Consider the following 21,961-nt stretch of genomic DNA (forward strand, 5'->3'; position numbering starts at 1 on the left):
ATCTTTACTTAATATCCTTACGATTCTTGGCATAAAAGAAAAAATATATAATTTTGACCCATACAGTGTATTGTTGGCTAATGCTACAAAAACACCCATGTGACTTATGACTGGTTTTGTGGTCCAGGGTCACAAATGCTATTTTTTAAGAACACAATTTTGAATAATCTTTACACAGCTTTTTTTCAGTACAAAAACAATTTATAGTTAAAAAAAAACACACCATAAAAAGCACAATTCAATGCAGTCTGTACAATTTGTGGGCTCTGAAGCCATATGTAATTTATGTCCATAAAATTTATGTTCACTGGAATACTAAATAGACTTATAGACTTCACAGAAATATTAAGATGCATTATTATTTTTTTTAAGGAAATGAAGAAAAAAATAAACTGCCCAGTGTAGTAAGACAAAATTTACTTGTCTATGAAAACAAAGTCTTAAATTAATTAATTTTTATTCAAGTAAATTGATTTGATTTCATTATTAGATATTTTAACTGGAACGTAAATAAAAAAATATTTGTTAAGATTAGGATATTTTGCCGTTTATGAAGTGTGAATTGGCAAGAGTTATTTTGTATTATTTATATACTATTATAATGTTTATTCATATTTTACACTTGCTTTTTTATTTTATTTTTTCATTTTAATCTTAGTTTAAGTTTTAGGAATTTTGTTATGTGCTTTTGTAATTTGTATTGTTTTTTTAAATATTCTTAGTTTTATTTCAGTTTTAGTTTTAGTTTTAGTAATATTAACACTTCAACTTTATTTCAGTTAGTTGACAAGGCAACATTTCTATATTTCAACATTTCATATTTTTGTTAAAAAAATTTTTTTTTAAGTTTATGTAATATTTAAATTTACATGTTAAACCTTATTTCATTTAACAAAATTTGTTTCCCCCATAGGTTTAACTGTCACTGCATGGAAAAGAGCTGTATAAACATTCTTCAAATATTCTCTTTTTTTGTTCTGTGGACCCTAACCCAAACCCACTGCTTTAAAACTAAACTATCATGTACACTCTTTCTGAAGACACAAAACAGCACAAGCAGCCCGATCTGAACTGTTAGGCTCACGTCGCTCAAAAGAAGCTACATTTAGAATTGTTAGGTCCTCATGGCCTTAAAGTGTGTATTTAGAGTGAGTAGATGTATAGTATTTTTTTAAGAGGGATTTTTTTTTCTCAGATCTTTTCTTGTGTGCTCATGTCCCCGTATTCAAATGAAATGTTTAACTGTTTTGATTTCTCCAATGTTGTATGTTGCTCCGACCTGAACTACTATAGATGGATGTAGTGTAGAGGGAGTGCTGTGAAGATGAATTTGTTTCTACACACCACCATAAAATTATGTTTGAAATTCTATAAATGTTCACATTGTGTTTTGTATGGAAATAGAAAATCACCACCCTCTTTCAAAGGTCTTACCTGTTAAAAGCCTGAAAACGAAGTCAAATTCCAGTATCTGGATATAAATCATAACTCGCAGCGTTTCTGAAAACAAATGCAAAAAAATAAAATAACTAGGTTAGAAAAGAGAACACCCCCTTGAGTTGCAGCAAATAACAATTTGCACCCACAAGTCACTGCAGTACGCATCCTGAACTAAACAAAAGTAACCAACTGTATCAGGAGGCGGATCATGTGACATCTACTACACATTTGCATAAATTTAACCTCAACTTTGCTCTTTATTCTAATGGCCAACTCCTACTGAAAATGAATGATGTATTGCTGCAAATCAAATCATCCTTTAGGGAATTATTCCAGCTCTGTTGTGAATGTCCTCAACCAATGGTTTTGGTAAAAAATTAGGTCAGGACGTGGCAACTAAAGAACTTCCAAGATAAAAGCTGCAGATTTTGTCTGTATTTGGCATCATCTGCTTACTTTCTTATCCTGTCAAGAGCCCAAGTGTCAGCTGTTGAGAAATTTAGGACGCTGTCATGCTGTGTGGAGGAAGCGCTTGATCTTGAAGCCGTGCACCTTGTACCTAATGAGGGTGTTGACTGAGCTCCATAAACCCTTTAAAACGTTTGGATACCCGGCTCCTGACTTGTGCCTTCTCATAAAAGTATCCTTATGTTCTTTAAAAAGCACATTTTGGCCCAATGTAAATTGCTAATCTGTGCTGTAACCAATTTCCATATAGTACTTGCTAGAAATAGGAGGATTTCTGTATTTCTACACTTATTTCAATTTCATTATTGTCCACAAATTCTGATTGGTTAAACCTAACTGGTGTTTTATGTAACAAAATGTTTATATAATAACTTTTATTTACAGCATCCTGCTTGAAAGTGTTAGTTCATTTTCATTCAGATAGTCAAGAAATTTTTCATTTGATTGATATATTTTCACATACATTCACACTGAATGTATAGCAAGTATTAATCTGTTAATATTTGTAAATGAGTAAAAATTAAAGGAATAGTTCACCCCAAAATTTAAATGTGCTTAAAATATACTCACCCTGAGGACATCCAAGCTGTAGAGAAGTTTGTTTCATCTTCAGAACAGATTTGGAGAAGTTTAACATTCCATCACTTGCTCAGCAATGGATGCTCTGCAGTGAATGGGTGCCGTCAGAATGAGAGTCCAAACAGCTGATAAAAACATCACAATAACCCACACCACTCCAGTCCATCTGTTAACATTGTGTGAAGTAAAAAGTTGCTTGTTTGTAGGAAACAAACCCATCATTAAGGCTTTTTAATTTAAAACAGTCCTCTATTCTCCAAAGAAAAGGTTCTCGTCTGAATCAGGAGAGAAATATACACAGATCAAGCACTGTTTACAAGAGAAAACAGTCCAAAAGAGTTCTAAACAAAATGTGTGGGTGGATTTTGGTGTTAGATTTTTAACTTGTATTTTGGCCAGAAGTTTAAAGTTAAAAAGCCTTAATCCAAATCTAAAGCCTTCTCCAAATCTGTTCTGATCTCATCTACATCTTGGGTGGCCTGAGGGTGAGTACATTTTCCTTTAAGTGTTTGCACATTTCTTCTTACTTTGCTAAAGCTTTTTCTTTAAAACAACTTTTTACAGCAACAAATAGAGAATTTTGAAAGAGGGTGGTGAGATAGTTTACCAACTAGAGCCAGGGGTCAGCTTTAACCCAGCTTATCATCCTGAATCAATCTTTTTATTGTGTGCGTTCCTATAGAGCAACTCTGTAGCGTGTTACTGTGATCAAGCCTGGTGCTCAGGTAGCTTCATGTGAAAACCAGGTGCACATCAAACCTCTGAGAAAACATCACATGTTGTATACTACAAGGCTATGACTGATAAATTGTATATTTTTAAAAAGATATAACTTAAAATGTTTATTAAAATCTTTGGTGGGGGGGGTGGGCAGGGGGGGGGGGGGGGGGGGGGGGGGGGGGGGGGGGGGAGGGGTGGGGGGGGGGGGGGGGGGGGGGGGGGGGGGGGGGGGGGGGGGGAGGGGGGGGATTTGTGTTTTAAAATGATCTGGTGGATTATGTTTGTGTTTGCCACTTAGAATTCATGTTTTCTGTACTGCATGTCATAAGAGATGCATATGTTTATGTGCAGATATCTATAAAGAGCTTTTATCAAGAGTATATCTCAGATGTTCAGCACTAATATTTATGTTTCTATTTTCTTCGTTCAGTTTTGAATCACAAAACTAGTTTTGAATTACAAGTATCTACATATCTGTTTTTTTTTCAAGGCATTATTGGAAATGATGTCATTCTGTGCTTAGACACAGAAATTACAGAAAAGCAGCAAAAAATGTATTTATACATCTATTTATTCATACAGAGTAGGAGAATGCAAAGCTTTATTGTATAGTTTGCACAGCTGTTTATTCATTAAGATGCGCTGATCAATTACAGTCTTTTCTTTGTGCACACCTGCTCTGACATGTTGATGGGATCATTCAATTCATGTACGCTCCTCTACCACGCACCACGTCAGCCAGAAGCTGTTCATTTGCTAGGTTAAATTAGTAGGTAGCAAAATATTTGTTTCTGAGGACATAGCGACACATTTAGTCCCAGCAAGGGGCCGTATTCTGACTGTGAAGTTGTGAAACTGCACTGCATTTTTGTGAAAATGCACCATAAACTCCATCCTTGAGTCCATGCTTTCCATCTAACATGAACTTCTTGACTTCAGTTTCAAACTCCCAGAAGTTCATTTTAAAAAACAGAAGCTAAAAGTATCTGTCTGGAAAAAAAAATGCTGAATTTCATGTATAATTTCTCAAAATATTGCCTAAAAGCAATGGTCCCATCTAATAGGTTTTTACAATCTATATTTGTATTGAGCACTATTATGAAGTTTTATATAGTGTAAAGACACTTGATACGTTCACATTCATATCCTGTATATGCAATGTCACTTAATCATATCTCAACAATCATTAAACGTACAGAAAATAGAACAGAACTTGTGTGTGTGTGTTTCTGTTTGAGTACCAGTGGGCTTAAATATCACAATGGCATTAAGACTGCAATCAGCAGACTGTTACATAATATAGTAAATCTATTGTTCGGCTAGACATTCTCAGATACTATTGACTGGATCCTTTAAATGCAACTGGCATATTGATTAAACTTGACATTCAAGTGTTGACTCAAAAATCAGTACTAATTATAAACATAAGCATTTATTTACATGAACAAACATTAACAACTACAACTCCATTTATCAAAAGCACTATAAGAAGTGACATTAGTTGGAGTTGCATCCATGTTCCACGTATGAGAAAATTGCAACCCAATAAGTAATTTGAAGAAAAATTTTGAAAAATAAATTATATACACAGGTGCTTCTCAATAAATTATAATGTCAAGGAAAAGTTCATTTATTTCAGTAATTCAACTCAAATTGTGAAACTCGTGTATTAAATAAATTCAATGCACACAGACTGATGTAGTTTAAGTCTTTGGTTCTTTTAATTGTGATAATTTTGGCTCACATTTAACAAAAACCCACAATTTCACTATCTTAACAAATTAGAATACTTCATAAGACCAATAAAAAAAAAAACATTTTTATTGAATTATTAGCCTTCTGGAAAGTATATTCATTTACTGTACATGTACTCAATACTTAGTAGGGGCTCCTTTTGCTTTAATTGATGCCTCAATTCGGCGTGGCATGGAGGTGATCAGTTTGTGGCACTGCTGAGGTGGTATAGAAGCCCAGGTTTCTTTGACAATGGCCTTCAACTCATCTGCATTTTTTGGTCTCTTGTTTCTCATTTTCCTCTTGACAATACCTCATAGATTCTCTCTGGGGTTCAGGTCTGATGAGATTGCTGGCCAGTCAAGCACACCAACACCATGGTCATTTAACCAACTTTTGGTGCTTTTTGCAGTGTGGGCAGGTGCCAAATCCTGTTGGAAAATGAAATCAGCACCTTCAAAAAGCTAGTCAGCAGAAGGAAGCATGAAGTGCTCCAAAATTTCTTGGTAAACTGGTGCAGTGACTTTGGTTTTCAAAAAACACAATGGACCAACACCAGCAGATGACATTGCACCCCAAATCATCACAGACTGTGGAAACTTTACACTGGACTTCAAGCAACTTGGGCTTTGAGCTTATATCCACCCCTCCCTCCAGACTCTAGGACCTTGGTTTCCAAATTAAATACAAAAATTGCTCTCATCTGAAAAGAGAACTTTGGACCACTGGGCAACAGTCCAGTTCTTCTTCTCCTTAGCCCAGGTAAGATGCCTCTGACGTTGTCTGTGGTTCAGGAGTGGCTTAACAAGAGGAATACGACAAATGTAGCCAGTTGTGTGGTGGTTCTTGATGCCTTGACCCCGACCTTAGTCCATTCCTTGTGAAGTTCACTCAAATTCTTGAATTTATTTTGCTTGACAATCCTCATAAGGCTGCGGTTCTCTCGGTTGGTTATGCATCTTTTTCTTCCACACCTTTTCCTTTCACTCAACTTTCTGTTAGCATGCTTGGATACAGCACTCTGTGAAAAGCCAGCTTCTTTGGCAATGAATGTTTGTGGCTTACCCTCCTTGTGAAGGGTGTCAATGATTGTCTTCTGGACAACTGTCAGATCAGCAGTCTTCCCCATGATTGTGTAGCCTAGTGAACCAAACTGAGAGACCATTTTGAAAGCTCAGGAAACCTTTGCAGGTGTTTTGAGTTAATTAGCTGATTGGCATGTCACCATATTCTAATTTGGGTTTTTGTTAAATGTGAGCCAAAATCAACAAAAAAAAAAAAAAAAAAATAAAAAAACTACATCATTCTTTCATCAAATAAATTAAATAAAAAACAATCACAACAATTTGAGTTGAATTACTGAAATAAATGAACTTTTCCATGACATTCTAATTTATTGAGAAGCGCCTGTTTATGTAAAGAAAATGATCATAGTTTAATAAAAAGTTTAGTTTTTGTTCTGTAAGATTTTCTTTAAATATATTATTATAAAAAATTAATGCAAATTAAAAGCAAACCTTTTGAACTATTTTTTACCCAAATTAAATAAATATAAAACAGTATATATATGTATATCTCTGACCTCTTATCAGTTCAATTCTATATTAAAATACCTTGTGGAAGAATTTTGTTGTTGCTGCACTTGTTTCATACCTAACAACACATCTCATTCATGGTAAAATCATAGTAAGACACAGTATCTCATGGCTTATTGCTTTTTTTTAACCCCCAAACATCCCCTATACCTGAACCTTCCTCTCAAGCAGGACCTTGTGTTCTTCCAGCATCCTCCCTTTGTTTCGTCTGAAAGCTTCAGTGCTGCTCTCCAGGGTCCTGAATTGCTGCTTTCACACTGGATGCTATCACTCTTCAAAGCAACCACACAGAGAATGATAGTCCGTGCACTCTGGGGTGCTCATGAATGCCAATGAATATGAGCTCCTGTAATGATTTCAACAAAAGATATTTTGAAAACCTTATGTTAACAGTTCTGATTTTTTCTGACTACAAAATTTCTATTAATGTAACCATTTAAAGAGAGAGAGAGAGAAACAATATTTGAAGTTCATTCACTCACCCTCATGTCATTCCAAACTTCTGTTTATCACAAAAGCTGAAGTTTTGATCAAGATCAGTCTTTTCAAACATAAAAAGCGAATGAGGACCAGGGCTGTAAAGTTCCAAAATAACAAAAATCTTCAATAAATCATCATAAACATACCTTAAAATACTTGTGCTCTACATTCTGAAGTCATACAACAGCTTTGTGTGAAGCACGGATCATGATTTACAGTAAGATACTATTTAGTGAAAATCATGAGTCAAAAAATCTGCAATGATCTTCAGAAGAAAACAATATTTATTTCAAAACACAAATACTGTTGATTTCCAAACACACACACAACAAAACCATATGTCATCTCCTGACACTCATTTGGCTTCATAATAATTTATGCAAAAGATAAGTTCTGAAAGAGCTTAACAATTTTGAGATGACGGATTTCCTCTCACTCAGTTCCTCTTTAACACAAACAAATATGGATAAAGCAATAAAAGACAAATCAACGACTTGTCAAGCTATCATTTACAAATGAATGAAAATAAAATATGTGTTATCTCACTCTGCATCAGCTTTAGGATAAGTTAATGGAAGGTCAGTGGGTAGCAAAACAAAAGCATTCCGACTGAATAAATGACAAAGCACCATTGTCTGAAACTTCAGAGATGATTATGAATAGATGCGGTGTGAAAAAATCTCTTTCAAACTTCACAGCTCCTGATTAGAAAAACATTTGCCATAGACATACACGTAACATTAACTTCCGAATGAAATAAGCGAAGTTTTCTCCCATTATGGGTAGATTATCGCTCATGTCAGACCTCTATTTAGTTCTATGTCTAAACTAGCATAATGTCCCGTTCACACCAAGAACGATAGCTATAAAGTGGTTTTAAAAGTCGTTCTAATCTTAATCTTAGAGGACCCCAAACCAGAGCACAGCAGTAAAAATGACGCCGTGGAAAAATATCGTTGGGATCACGTTCAGGGCGTTTTTTTCCAGCTGATAAACCATAAAAATAAATAAAACCCCATCCGACTGTAAAGCGCGTGCTCTAAAGCTTCACAGTATTACATAACGTTATACGACCCACTGTTTGGACGTGTTTAGTTCCCACGATAACCTAACTTTAGTTAACAATTAGGTTTTGAACTGAGAAACGGTATATTTAGAACCACTTTCAGAACAATTATTTCCAGCTAATGAAAGTTAAAACACTAACGATCCATCAGACTTTACAGAGCTCGAACATTACAGTTACTGCAGCGTGCGCTTATAATAAACAGAACGTTCCTTTTCGTTGGTGTGGACGCTAATATAGTTTACATTGTTCTTGGTGTGAATGGGCCTTAAAAGAATAGCGGAGTCCACTTAACTTTAACGATAATAGCGTGGACTTAAGTATCGTTAGAATCTATTTCAGAGCGATTTTTCCAGATGAACGATAAAAACATTGCCAGATATTCCAAATCAATGCAACTTTTTTTTCATAGAACATCACTGCAGTGCTTAGAATAAAAACCATGTTATTCTTTGTTGATGTGGAGTTGTAGATGTATTGTTATAGTTATAATTTTCATGCTTGGTGTAAGGATATGTTCTATGTGCATACAAATAAATTACTGCTCTGTTTAAAATAATCTCATAATTTGTCCAAATAAAATAAAAAATTACCAAAAGAATCATTAAGAGGACCATTTAGCAAAAAATCCTTATGATTCTCATCCCTAATAATACATTTGACTACAGGACATAAAAGCCCCATAAACTGCTGAATATTCCTACAGTACTTCCATAAGAGACATATTTTTAGAGTTTGATCCATTTTGAGTCCATAAGTAGGTGGTGTACCACTTTCTAGGGAGAGATAAAATAATTACAGAAGTTGGACAAGAACTTTAGAAAAAACTTTGATGGATGAGGCTGTCTGGTGGATGCAAATGAGTGGCTGAGAGACAGAGACAATTCATTTAGGCGAGAATATTCCAGTTTGCTTCTGAAGCACTTGTATTCCTCGTTTATCCTTTGCTCAGCGTGTTTGGCCCCAGGGTCCAAAGTCCCAGCGTCTGGATTTTTTAATGAGTGTCTCCTCACAACCATCAGACTGACAGGAACAGTGTCCCTGTTACATAGTTGTCTCTTCCCATTCCAATTCTACATCACCTGAGAGAACAAACATGACAAAATACATTTCCACCAAGACAAAACAGAAGAATGACAGAGATCTTTAACCACCAGCCTTCACTGCACTGCACAAGTCATTGAATGTAGGATGTATTTTACCCTCCATTGCATCCAATGAGTCCATCTTCTCCAGAGCGGAGTAATTTACAAACCATATGGACTGACTGTTTCCTTTCGCAGACAGCAGATCCAGAGTGCTTTGATGCAGAAACATGTACTGAGCCTGAGAGAGAGGCAGATACAAACATCTGAGCAAGAGAACATGATCATCTCACACAAGTCTACAGAGACAGAACTATTTTTGCAATATAAAGTGAAATCTGTCGGTTTTTTAATAGGTTTACCAGGTTTTGCACCATGCACATCCTCTCACTGCGCAGCTCTGCGACCAGGCCATATATATCCACAAAATCATGATCCCTCACATGCTGAATAAGATGATCCAGGGCTATAAACACTCCAGTCCTGCCCACACCAGCACTGCACATACACACATTACACACATGTGTATAAAATTTACATATATGTAAAACTAAGACAAAAAAATGTGTCACTTGAAATAAATCCTGACACATACTGTATCATAAATCTTTCTATGTACTGAAATAAATAGATTTAAAAACTGGAAAAAAAATTAATAAAAACTACATATAGAGCAACTAATAAAAATGAAAACAACAACAACAACAAAATAACTAAAATGAAAATATATATTAAATATACTTTATATTATATAAACTATAGTAGTATCTTAATGATAATAATATAACACTGGCCAGTCCAACTGAAGCTTGTAAAATCAAATCAAATAAAATGGTAATTGTGAGAGTTTAAAATAAAATATGTAAGACAAGTAAAGTTGCATTATTGAGATATAAATTAATTTGCAAGATATAAAAGCAATTAGCCAGATCCTCCTATCTGAGAGATATAAAGTATCAGTTGTGAGATATAAAGTCACATTGTGAAATACACAATCATGACTTGCGACTGCAAAAAATAAAGTCACAATTGTGTGATATGAAGATGCATTTAGCTTTTTTTTTTCAACTCTGAGGCAGAAATGGACTTCTATGCAACTCAGACTCAAACATAAACATGCACCAGTAGCGGACTGTAGAGAAAAGCCTCAAGACTTCCTGTTAATCTAATGGGCAGATATACGCACCTGCAGTGGACCACGATGGTTGTGTTGTCATGGCCTCTGTGTGAGCGAACCGCTTTGACCAACTGGATGAGTGTGGAGCTGGACTCTGGAACGCCGTGTTCTGGCCATGAGGTGTAGTTAAAATGATGAACAATCATGTAGCTTCCGTGCTGGAGAGAGAAAGAGAGAGAGGAAGGGCTAAATGTGTCCTTGGTGGCTAATTATCTATTCATCTAACCACCCACATCCGTGTGTGTTATTGTGCATTTTTGGACTTGTATAAGGCCACAAACATACTCAAGTATGCATCTGCAGAACTGACTACACAATGCAAGCATGCGGCCCCATGTTACATACATTTCTGTGGCAGTAAAAAATCTCAATACTTCTGGGAATGACAGAGTTTTCATTAAATTCAACTGGACAAGTAAATGCAACTAGCTAGCAATACACTTCAAAATGTTTTACCCTCTCCACTCTTAGCGCCCGGACCGTCCAATCAGGATGCACATCCTCTGTGAGTTTAGTGATTATGATATCAGCAAAAACAGTGACGGGTTTATTGTCCTCTGGCCAGTACTGATGACAGCGGATCTGAAACATACAGCCACATTACATTTACAGTTTATCATTATAATGCATATATTTCAGCAAATCACTGTCAAACATTTATTTAATTGTATTTACATTACATTGTAATCATTTAGCAGACGCTTTTATCCAAATGAGGATGATGGAAGCAATCAGAGTACATATTACACATACTCTTAAGTGTAAAAAAAGTGTAAAAAGTTGAAATAAATAATGTAAAATAAATAAATAACCAATAATAATAATAATAATTCAGATGTATCAAATTTCATATTATTACTGTTTTTATTTTACTTTCTAAAGACTGGCTGGAATTCACATTTATTCTTATAACATATTATATTTATATAATACAACATATTTATATTATATTTAAAGCCACAAGTTTTACATTTCTCTTAAAGCTCATACATGAAACAACACTGTAATGGTGGGTAGAAAATTTAAAAAAAGTAATTTCGAATATTTATACTTTATGTATTTATATTTATTTAAATTAGTTTTATACATTATATTAGAAAACACAAAAAGTCTATTTTTTCTCTGTATAAATGAGTATATATACTTTTAATTAACATATTAAATCCATTTACACAGCAAAAAATATAAATATCATAAATATATCTGCTTTTATATTTTATGAATGAAGTGGCTCACAAAGAGATTATGATATTTATGAGTCCATGGCATCAAAAAAAGAAAAAAAAAACTGCTCTTTTCAGGACTCCAATGATTCTCCTACGACATCAGACTGTAAAACCGTAGAACATATTTTGAAGATAATATATAAGAGTATATACAGTCAAAACAAAATTTATTCAGACACCTTCAGCATTTCTCGCATTATAATAGTTTATTTGCTATAGTTAAGAAAATGGTAATAAAATATGACAAGTTAAACTGTTTTTAGAACAAATTCATATTGATAATGTCAGATAACTTTGATAGAAAGATATGTAATACATTAGGTTGAAAGCTGTCAGCTTTTTAAGCACACAATTAGATAATATCTATTTACCAAGTAATGCTTAATTTAGTCCAGTCTGTGGTGTAAAAAGGTCGCATTAGCAATTAAAGAAAAAACACTTAAGCAAAACATGGTCAGGTAAAAGTGTCTGAATAATTTTTGGTCCCAAGTTGTATCAATATTTTCTGGTAGTCCACTGTATGAAGAAATTTTGGGTATAATATGTCACAGTTTACTTAATTTTGCTATACTCCATTACATAAATGAACTATAGTGTCCTGCACCCACTAGTAAAATAAATCAAAAATTAAATCTGGTCTGAATAATCTTTGGATTGACTGTAGATTGTTTTGTTCGATCACACACATACACACCCGGCCCTTCTCAAAGCACTGAGTGAGCATGACAATGGTTTTGGTCCCCGTCTCCCAAATCATCCTCCAGAAGTCTGCGACGGTACTAGGCAGAGGACCCTGAGTGGCTATAAACTCATTAGGACACAGATAGCCCTGAGACACAGAGACAAGACAGAACAGGAGCTTAGGCCAATTCAATTACAGTTGAGCCGCAGTATAAAAGAGAGAGACAGCTGATATGTGGGCTGATCTCGAGCGCTTACGGAGACGAAGCTGGCATTGATGTAGTCAGACCCTGGCATTCCTGGCTCAGACAGTAACTTCACTCGGTTATTGTTATCTAAAAAAGTTAAAAGTATGTTTATATAAAGAAAGAAATAATTATCTCAGAAATTACAATTCTATCATCATGTCTTTACCCTCACGTCGTTCAGAAACTTCATGACTTTCTCGGAACAAAAATAAAACATTCTGAATAACAGAGCTGCTCTTTTCCATATAATAAGCATATTGCACAAAAAAAATCAGCATATTAGCATGTTTTCTGAAGGATCATGTGACACTGATGACTGGGAGTAATGATGCTAAAAATTCAGCTTTGCATCACAGGAATAAATTACATTTTAAATTAAATTAAAAGAGAAAACCTGTATTTTACTTTTTAATAGTAGTTTAGCACACAAGTCATATGGGACACTTCTGAGGTGCTTTTATGTTCTTTTTGGTGCTTGACAGCCACATTCTGTTAAACCTCTCCTTTTGTGTTGCACAGAACACAGAAAGTCATACAGGTTTGAAAGTACATGAGAGCTAGTAAACAATGTCAGAATTAAAAAAAAAAAAATCATACAGGGTTTAATGTTTGTGAAGCGATTTTTGGAGCGATTCCACGGCAGGTCAGCGTCTGATGTGGCCAGATCCTGAAGCAGCTTCGGCAGCTCCTGAAACACACAGCAGAAAACGTCCAATTATAACAAAAAATCAATCAACCATGGAAAATATGCAGCAAAGTCATATGCCATTGAGCACATAACTCTATGTGCCAAATCAGAACGAGGTGTCATAAAAACTCATTTTACAGTTCACTAGTACTTTCTCTCTCACCCACCTACACACTTTAATGCTAAAACTTACAGCAAACTCCTCCTGAAACTTAGCATTGTCATTGGCACAAAGATCTTCCACATGCTGAAGAAATGATTTCTTACTGATTGGCCTGGAAATGTGTTAAAGAGAGATAAACAGAGCATGAAATATCCACAAAACCATAAATAATCATCATCTTCAACATTGTTACCATTACAGCAAGCATTGTTTCTAAAGAACACCTCTTAAGAGCAGGTGGTTATGAGTAGTCATCTGCTTTGGGGACTCAAATATTTATTGAAAAATAACAGACAAAGAATAAGAAAAACAAGAAAATAATATCAAGAAAATATCAATCAATCCATCAAGTCTCCTTCACTTACTTGAGAGATTTCCTGTAACTTAGCAGCCTGGAACATTAGACAGTAGAGAATTATAAAATTGGCCTTGAAATGAAAAATTAGGTTACTTTTTCACATCCAGTGATAAATAAGAAATGAATCTATGTGAAGTTCACCACACTATCTAATTAGAGTAAGACACACAAACATAAAACAATCTGAGAGTCATTCTATGTGATCTTTCAGGCACAAACACACAAAGCAGAGCAGATTTACAGAGCAGCATTATGAAACCAAACAGCCCCAAATTATAGCAAGGCAGATCATTTAGTGTGGCATATTCATTCATAATAAAACACATTCAGCACCAGGTACTAACAGCACAACATGCAACTGGGAAAATAAAATGTTTAATCTTTAAAACGAACGAAAACACTGATGCTACATATCATATGGGATCATGCATCATCTAAACACCAAGATCTCTGTCTACTTACTGGATGACAAAAATCTCCTTCCTTCTAAAGAAAAAGGAGGAATACCTGAGAACAGAGGATAGTGCAAGTGTTTGAATGGATTAGTGAGAGTGAATGAATGAAAGGATGAATGAGTGAGTCATTGAGTGAATTAGTGAGTGAGAGAGAGAGCAGAATACAAAGTCACATATTAACTAGTGCTATCAAGTAATTAATTGCATAAATAGTTTACATAATATATATGTGTATACTGTGTATATTTATTATGTACTGTATATATAAATACAAACACATGCATGTATATATTTAAGAAAAATGTTATGTTTATATATTAAATATATTTATATATAATATAAATGTATATACATGTAAATATTTTCGATATATATACTGTATGTGTGTGTATTTACATATACAGTACATAATAAATATACACAGTACACATACATATATTATTTTGGATGCGATTAATCACGATTAATCGTTTGACAGCACTAATACAAACACAAATAAGTAAAGTCCACTGCTCATATACAGTGTGTGTACAGTGTCTCACCGGTTAATCTTCTCCTCTTTGAGCTCCAGGTCGGCCACTGTAATGAGCTGATCCAGCTTGAACTTGGTCTCGATGATCTCAGCCTCGCGAGGAGAGTACGTCCCTCCTTCCTTCTGCCTGCGGTGGATCCTGGGATTGGAGAAAGTGAGTCTAGACTGTTAAACCAGGGGCTTTTTTTGGGAAATACTATTTGAGTATGTTGCTGAACTCCTATATACAACCACACTAAACTTACCTCACAGATCCGTATATAATCAGAATTAAAAACAACGCCAGGAAAAATGACAGCAGGACCCCAAGAATGATCTGCTCATCTCTGGTCAGCAGGCGGTCATCTGAAATCACAGTCAATATTTATACCCAGCAGAAGCAGTACTTGTTCACAATAAAATGTGCTGTTCTACAAGCCCAGCAGGATTATAGAAAGTACATGTATAAGAGCATAAGTACAGTACATTTTTGAATGGTTTTAAAATAAGTGTATTTTGTTCACCAAGGCAGCATTTTTTTGATCGGTAAAAACAGTAAAATTGTGAAATGTTATTACATTTTAAAATAACTAAATATATTTTAAAATGTAATTTATATTTGTGATGCAAAGCTGAATTTTCAGCATCATTACTCCAGTCTTCAGGATCCCATGATCCTTCAGAAATCATTCTAATATGAGTTTTTGATGCTCAAGAAATATTTCTTATTAAAACAGATGTTGCTTCATTTATTTTTTTGCAAATCATGATTAATATGAAGTTTTAAAAACAATTTACTTGCAAATCATTTGCAAGACTGTAAATGTCTTTACTGTCACCTTTGATCAACTTAAAGTGTCCTAGCTAAATTAAAGTATTAATTCAATTCTGAGCCCAAAGTTTTAAGCAATAGTGTACATGAAAAAATAGAAATGCTAACAAGCAATATAGAGTTTTTTGGGGGGGGAGTATATAATATAAAATCTCATACTAAAACTAAAATGAAATTATATTTTCGTATTTGATAAATAATTTAGAAATAGAAATAAGGGAAAAAAGTATGAAAATCTGAGAGGGGAAGAGGGAAAATGTGAGCGAGACATCACAGCTGGTCTCAGTGCATTAATACTGTAACAGCCCTTGTGTGCTACTTGCATCCATACCTGCGGTTCTGACCCTGTCCGAGTACTCTGAGTCTGTGTACTGCCCACGGATGTTTGTTGCCCGAAATCTGAACCTACAACACAAAAATAAACAGGTTAAAAGACTTCTGGATTAAAATATTTACAACACAGATTAGTTGTGTGTGCATATGTCACTCACACATAATATGTTTTGGGTTTGAGGGGTCCGTTACAAAGTGTCTTGGCATCATCAGACAGGCAGCTTTCATCTGCTCCTATAACGTACGTGTTAGGGTTTGTGCTCATGCGCTCTGGTTTCACCTGGCACTTTGGGTTCATGAAGCCCTCGTCAGTCAGGTATGGTGCAGTAGGGTAGAGGAAAACACTCTTCCAGTTGGACAGATTTCCGTAGTCCATCACTGCATCAACATCAGAACAACACTATAACAATAAACCTTCCTAATGTTTTGAAAGAAGTCTCATTCGGTCACCAAGGCTGCATTTATTTGATCAAAAATCTGTAAACATTGTGAAATGATATTAAAATAACTGTTTTCTATTTGAATACATTTAAAAATGTAGTTTATTCATGTGACACAAAGCTACATTTTCAGCATACATTAAAAACGATTTATGCTCAAGAATAATGTCTTATTCTTACAGTATCAATGTTGAAAACATTTTTTCAGGGCTATTTAATTAATATTTCAAAAGAACAGCATATTTTTCAACTAAAAATCTTTTGTAACATTATAAATGTCTTAACTATCACCTTGCAGAATAAAAGTATTTATACCTTTAAAAAAATCTCCTTAAAGTGTTCATTTACTTTATTGCTGGTGTCAAATGTCATTTTTAATACCTGCTGGTTCAGAAACAATGACCTGGACTTTTTGGATTGGTCCATGGTCATCTGTAAAGAAACATTCAGGCATCTCAATGGTGATGGTCTTGGCAGTAGAGATGATGACACCTGCGTTGTTCAGAGCAGCCTGCGGCCTCTTCGACGGTTTGGGTGGTGCTAAATAAACCCATCAGAATCTTAAAATGACAGTCACTTCAGCAAAATAGTACAGCTGACTTACAAAGCCTTAGGTTTTCTCATACCTTTCACACCTGTGGTGACCTGAACCTCTGAACTTGGTCCTGAACCTGCTCCATTCACAGCTGCAATCTGCAACAAGCACAAAACAAATGCATTTGGCCTAATTGTAGAAGTCAATAAACAACTTCAAGTACCATTCTGTGCAGGTGAAGTTTTAGTATTTCAAACCAAAGGAATGAAAACATGATTTAAAAGACTGATTCGAATATTACTTTCCATTTTTGGAGCTGCCTTCTCTGTTGTTACCTAGATACGGTTTTAAATAGCTGCTGTTAGTGCTCACAGTGGTATCGGATGATGCAAACGTACCACAGCTCAGTTCAATCTCAGAAAAAAAGGTTAAAAAGCTTTCTTTGGGGCGGTACCCTTTGAAAAGGTACTAATATATACTATACCTTTAAAGTACTAATATGTACTATTTAGGGGTAAATTGGGTACAAAGATGTACCTTTTAGCTTTTGTACCTCAGGGTACTGTCCGAGTGACAGCTTTGTACCTTTTTTTTCCTGTGAGTATATGAATGATAAAGACACCTGTGCATGTAGGGGAAGAGGCTGGAGATGCACTTTAGACCAAACAATCAAATCAAGGGAAAGAAATTTGGTGTGAATGCCCCCTAAATGTTTAGGTTTTATTTTCCTACCCTTATGCTGTAATTGAATCCACCCTTCAGTCCACCTATAATGGCCGTCATGGTGTTATTAGGGTTGCTGATCACAGGCAGGCTGTCTATGCTGAAGTCCAGTTGTCCGTTTCGATAGATGGTGACTTTGTAGGCACTGATGTTTCCGTTCGGCTCATCCGGTGGAGAAAACGTTACATAAACACGTGTCACTTCCTCTGGGATCACCGACAATGTCAAGTTCTTGGGAGGATCTTTGGGCTCTGGGAAAACATGACCATGAATGTCACAAACAAGTCATGCATGCATGCATTCAATGGATATCTGATAATCAAGCATGCACAAACGTCCTCACCGTCCTCCAGGGTTCTGACGAGGACGGGTTCAGATGCTTTGCCATCTGTAAGAGCGTTGGAAAGCTCCCCCGTGAAGGCAGTGATGGTAATAGAGTACAGGGTAAATGCAGTCAGGTTCCCGACAACCACCAACCTGATCTCCTCTGAATGCCGCACTAGGCTTATGTTATATCCCAAACCATCCAACTGAAAGAGGACAAAGAGAAACTGAAGAAGAAAATTTCAGAAAGTCAACAGATGAACCAGATTTCTCAAGTTTATGAACTCACAGCAGCGATGTCAATGATGTATGAGGTGGGCCCTGAGATGACCGATGGTTCGTCCCACACAATCTGTAACTCAGTGCGAGAAGGAAACACTGATATGGCACCAGGGGGGGCATCAGGGTCTAGATAAAAAGATAGAGTGGGAAAGAAAAAATAAGGGTTTGCTATATACATATGACAACCCAAGGGAAAATGATGTAGCTCAAAAGCTCAGGAGACTTAATAAATGTTTGCTCTAAGCTGCACTTCTCATATGGTTCCCACGTAGACCAAAGAACAGTCTCTGCAAATAGCAAATGCTCAAAAATGTGTGGAAAAACATGTCAATCTTGAGAGTTCTTGAATCAAAGCTAACGGATTGGGCAGTTTCAACAACATTGCCCATTGATTTTCAGTATGGAACTAAAATTGTGAGAATGCATCTCTGATTCACAAGATCCTTGAACACTGCAGAGATTTCATAGCAGTGTCAAACAGAACTGAAAGACAAATGTTCCAAACACAGTGAAGCTCACAGAGGCCATGCATCATTACTTTCTTGCTCTTGCTTGCTCTTATTTCTCTCTTGTCAGATTTTTAAATTCTAGAAACCATAGACACATTTTGTAAAAAAAAAAAAAAAAAAAAAAAAAAAAAGTATTTTTTTTAACAAAATTGTTTATATTATTAAATCAATTTATAAATATATATTTATATAATTTTTTTATTTTTTATTTTCTATGCATTTTTGTATTTTCTGTTTTTTTTTAGAATCTATAGAAAATGTTAAAAAATAAATTCAATTAAAAAATAACATTTATATAAACATATTTATTATAATGTAATATAATATAATATAATATCACATTTTTATTGCTTATTTTACATATTTACTTTTTTAATTAAAGTTAAATTAAATTAAGTTTTTAGAATATATAGACAAATAAAAAATCAACAAAATGCTAAAATAACATATAAATATATATTTATATTAACCAATAAATTTATATATATATATATATATATATATATATATAGTATATATATATATATATATATTATATATATATAGATATATATTTCTTCTATATACTTCTATATTTTTTGTTTTATTATATATATTTCTGTATTTTCTTTTAGAAACTATACAATGTTGTCTTTTTTTAAAGTTATAAAATCTACATTTTAAGTATCGACCTTGCCTCAGAATTTTCTTAGAAGCAATAAAACAAATGAATTATAGACATACAGTGAGAATATAGAGTCAAAATCAAATTGGATAGTGATCTGAAAAAACTAAATAAGAAATGTTTAATTTCATATTAAGATCTGACATTGCTGAGATCTCTTCTGAAACTCGAGAGAAGATATGTGAGATTAGACTCTTTTTCTCAGGGGAAACATCTCGCAAATGGGAAACTCAAGCAAAAGTCTCCCATTGGTGTCTAGGATAAACATATGAGACATTAAAAAGATCTCATTTGTGATTTTTCTTTCTTATGGGAATATTTTATGCATGTGTAACATACTTCCTGCGAGTGTCTGTGTGTGAATCCAGTCGGAGGGTTCTCCGGCTCCAGCTCTGGTGAATGCCACCAGTCTGATACGGTACTCTCTATATTTTAGCAGAGGGGAAATTGTGACTCCACTGGTTTCTCCTTCAACCCACTCCACAAGCTCATTCTCCACACAGGACTCCATGTGCTGCTCTGGCTTACAATTTCTTGCCAGTTGCTGAATCTCTACATTATAACCCTGCAACAGACCAGGAACATGGACGGGATGCTGCCATCTTAGAGACACACTGTCAGAGGTAACATCCATTATAGTCAGTGAATGGGGCGGACCAGGAACTGCAGAAAGAAAAAGAAACAATCATGTCTGTACCACAGATGGTGCAGAATAAATTACATGCTGAAGTTTAATACGTAGATACTTAGTGTTAGGGTTTTTGACAGATTTGGAGAAATTTAGCATTATTGTACATCATTTGCTCACCACTGGATCCTCTGCAGTGAATGGGTGCCATCAGAATGAGAGTCCAAACAGCTGATAAACACATCACAATAATCAACACCACTCCAGTCCATCAATTAATGTCTTGTGAAGTGTTAAAAATAAACATATTTGGACATTTTTAACTTTATAACCACGTTTTTCAGCTAAAATATGAGTCCCTAATATTGCCTTCTAAAGTGAAAAAGTTATCTTGTCTGAATCAAGAGAGAAATATGCACAGATCAAGCACCGGTTACAAGTGAAAACAGTTCTAAACAAATATGTTGGTGGATTTTGATGTGAGAGGACAACAGGACATGGACATTTTCACTGGAGGAAGCGTTATTATGGATTATGGACTCTATGGGTATTTTTGCCGGAAGCAAGAGTTTAAAGTTAAAACATCTTAATTATGGATCTATTTCTCACAAACAAGAAGCTTTTTACTTCACAAGACATTAATTGATGGACTGGAGTGGTGTGGATTACTTGAGGATTTTTGTGATGTTTTTATCAGCTGTTTGGACTCTCATTCTGATGGCACCCATTCACTGCAGAGGATCCACCGGTGAGCAAGTGATGTATTGCTACATTTCTCCAAATTTGTTCCAATGAAGAAACAAACTCATCTACATCTTGGATGGCTTGAGGGTGAGTAAATTTTAATTTTCGGGTGAACTATCTCTTCAAGACATCATACCTGACTCTGGTGGAGTATGTGCAGTACAGTTGGCTTCATCTCCTATTCCGGCTGAATTAACTGCAGCTACGCTGATGACATAGAAAATGTTAGGTGACAGGCCGATGAAAGTGTGTGCCACTGTGTGTGTGAGCACGAGAGGATGAGCCTCCTCCTCTAGATCTCCAGAGCGAATGAGGTAGTACAGAATCTCTCCATTAGGATGAATCGGAAGCTCCCATTCCATGTACACTGAATTCCAACCAAATCCAGAGCAGGTCAGATTCCCAACGGCATCTGACACTGAAACATACACACCAACAATATTTTCATTTCTCCTTCATTTGATCGTTAAGACTCTGTATATATTTTTTGTATTTGTATAGCTTTTAAATTTTAAATATCAAACAAATTTAAATTTCAAAGCCAAGACTTAAAGATTTAAAACCGAAAGTTTAACAAAAGTTTAAACTTTTTAAAGATTATTATTATTTTAATTTTTTTTACATTTTCTGTAAAACAGTTTTTGCATTTGAGCAGCAAATGGGTATATCAGAATAAGGATCATGTGACATGAATGCATGGGTGAGTGTGTATTACCTGATTCATTGGTGGTGAATATGACAGGTAGGCTGTACTGATCCCCATTTCCTACTCTAGTGAATGCGCACACGCTGATTTCATATGAATTATGAGGTCTAAAGTCACTCAGTTCTGCTTGTGTGGATGCATCTGATGAGTTCGGGTAAACAGAGGCATATGAAGTTTAATTTACACGCAGAGAAAAATGTGAGAACATAATCAAACATACTACATACACATAGGGGTGTATTACCTGATATCTGAAAGTGTATGTGTTTAGTTCGAGTATTCGGAATCCATAGTGCTGGATGATTCCATTTGGCTCTGGACTTGGTTCCCACTGAAGCCACACTGAATTCACAGTGTGGTTAAAAATAATCAGATCACGTGGTGGAGCCATTGGGACTGGACACACAAAAAAGCATATAAGACATTAGACACATCAAGTCTGCACACTTATAATTGTATGAGTTTGCAAAGTAGGATATTCAGATTTGAAATTAGGACTTCAGATTTCAATTACAATTTTCAAATGTCAAACTTTATTTATTATATTTATAAGACAAGACTTAACAA

At 35.1% G+C, this 21,961-nt stretch overlaps 1 protein-coding gene and 1 long non-coding RNA gene across 2 annotated transcripts in view; one reads left to right on the forward strand and one right to left on the reverse strand.

Moving 5' to 3' along the window:
* The first annotated feature begins 774 nt into the window (after positions 1 to 774).
* LOC122140467 lies at positions 775 to 4,414 on the forward strand. Its single transcript, XR_006157146.1, has 2 exons — positions 775 to 3,353; positions 3,449 to 4,414. It is a non-coding gene; the product is annotated as an uncharacterized LOC122140467 (long non-coding RNA).
* Positions 4,415 to 7,277: 2,863 nt separating this feature from the next.
* ptprq (protein tyrosine phosphatase receptor type Q) overlaps positions 7,278 to 21,961 on the reverse strand; it is a 49,524-nt gene continuing 34,840 nt past the window's right edge. The window contains exons 33-56 of the mRNA XM_042743620.1: positions 21,640 to 21,790; positions 21,404 to 21,546; positions 20,825 to 21,106; positions 19,656 to 19,979; positions 18,151 to 18,269; positions 17,881 to 18,067; positions 17,547 to 17,788; positions 16,906 to 16,972; positions 16,661 to 16,819; positions 15,998 to 16,217; positions 15,838 to 15,911; positions 14,941 to 15,040; positions 14,706 to 14,834; positions 14,171 to 14,215; positions 13,716 to 13,742; positions 13,381 to 13,462; positions 13,097 to 13,187; positions 12,510 to 12,586; positions 12,265 to 12,399; positions 10,801 to 10,926; positions 10,354 to 10,502; positions 9,530 to 9,665; positions 9,285 to 9,408; positions 7,278 to 9,164 (exon numbers count right to left, since the gene is read on the reverse strand). Coding sequence (XP_042599554.1) covers positions 9,127 to 9,164; positions 9,285 to 9,408; positions 9,530 to 9,665; positions 10,354 to 10,502; positions 10,801 to 10,926; positions 12,265 to 12,399; positions 12,510 to 12,586; positions 13,097 to 13,187; positions 13,381 to 13,462; positions 13,716 to 13,742; positions 14,171 to 14,215; positions 14,706 to 14,834; positions 14,941 to 15,040; positions 15,838 to 15,911; positions 15,998 to 16,217; positions 16,661 to 16,819; positions 16,906 to 16,972; positions 17,547 to 17,788; positions 17,881 to 18,067; positions 18,151 to 18,269; positions 19,656 to 19,979; positions 20,825 to 21,106; positions 21,404 to 21,546; positions 21,640 to 21,790 — 3,227 coding nt within the window. The 3' untranslated portion in view covers positions 7,278 to 9,126. The remainder of the gene's footprint in view (positions 9,165 to 9,284; positions 9,409 to 9,529; positions 9,666 to 10,353; positions 10,503 to 10,800; positions 10,927 to 12,264; positions 12,400 to 12,509; positions 12,587 to 13,096; positions 13,188 to 13,380; positions 13,463 to 13,715; positions 13,743 to 14,170; positions 14,216 to 14,705; positions 14,835 to 14,940; positions 15,041 to 15,837; positions 15,912 to 15,997; positions 16,218 to 16,660; positions 16,820 to 16,905; positions 16,973 to 17,546; positions 17,789 to 17,880; positions 18,068 to 18,150; positions 18,270 to 19,655; positions 19,980 to 20,824; positions 21,107 to 21,403; positions 21,547 to 21,639; positions 21,791 to 21,961) is intronic.

Source organism: Cyprinus carpio, chromosome B18 (genome assembly GCF_018340385.1).
Source record: "Cyprinus carpio isolate SPL01 chromosome B18, ASM1834038v1, whole genome shotgun sequence".
Classification (NCBI taxonomy): Eukaryota; Metazoa; Chordata; class Actinopteri; order Cypriniformes; family Cyprinidae; genus Cyprinus; species Cyprinus carpio.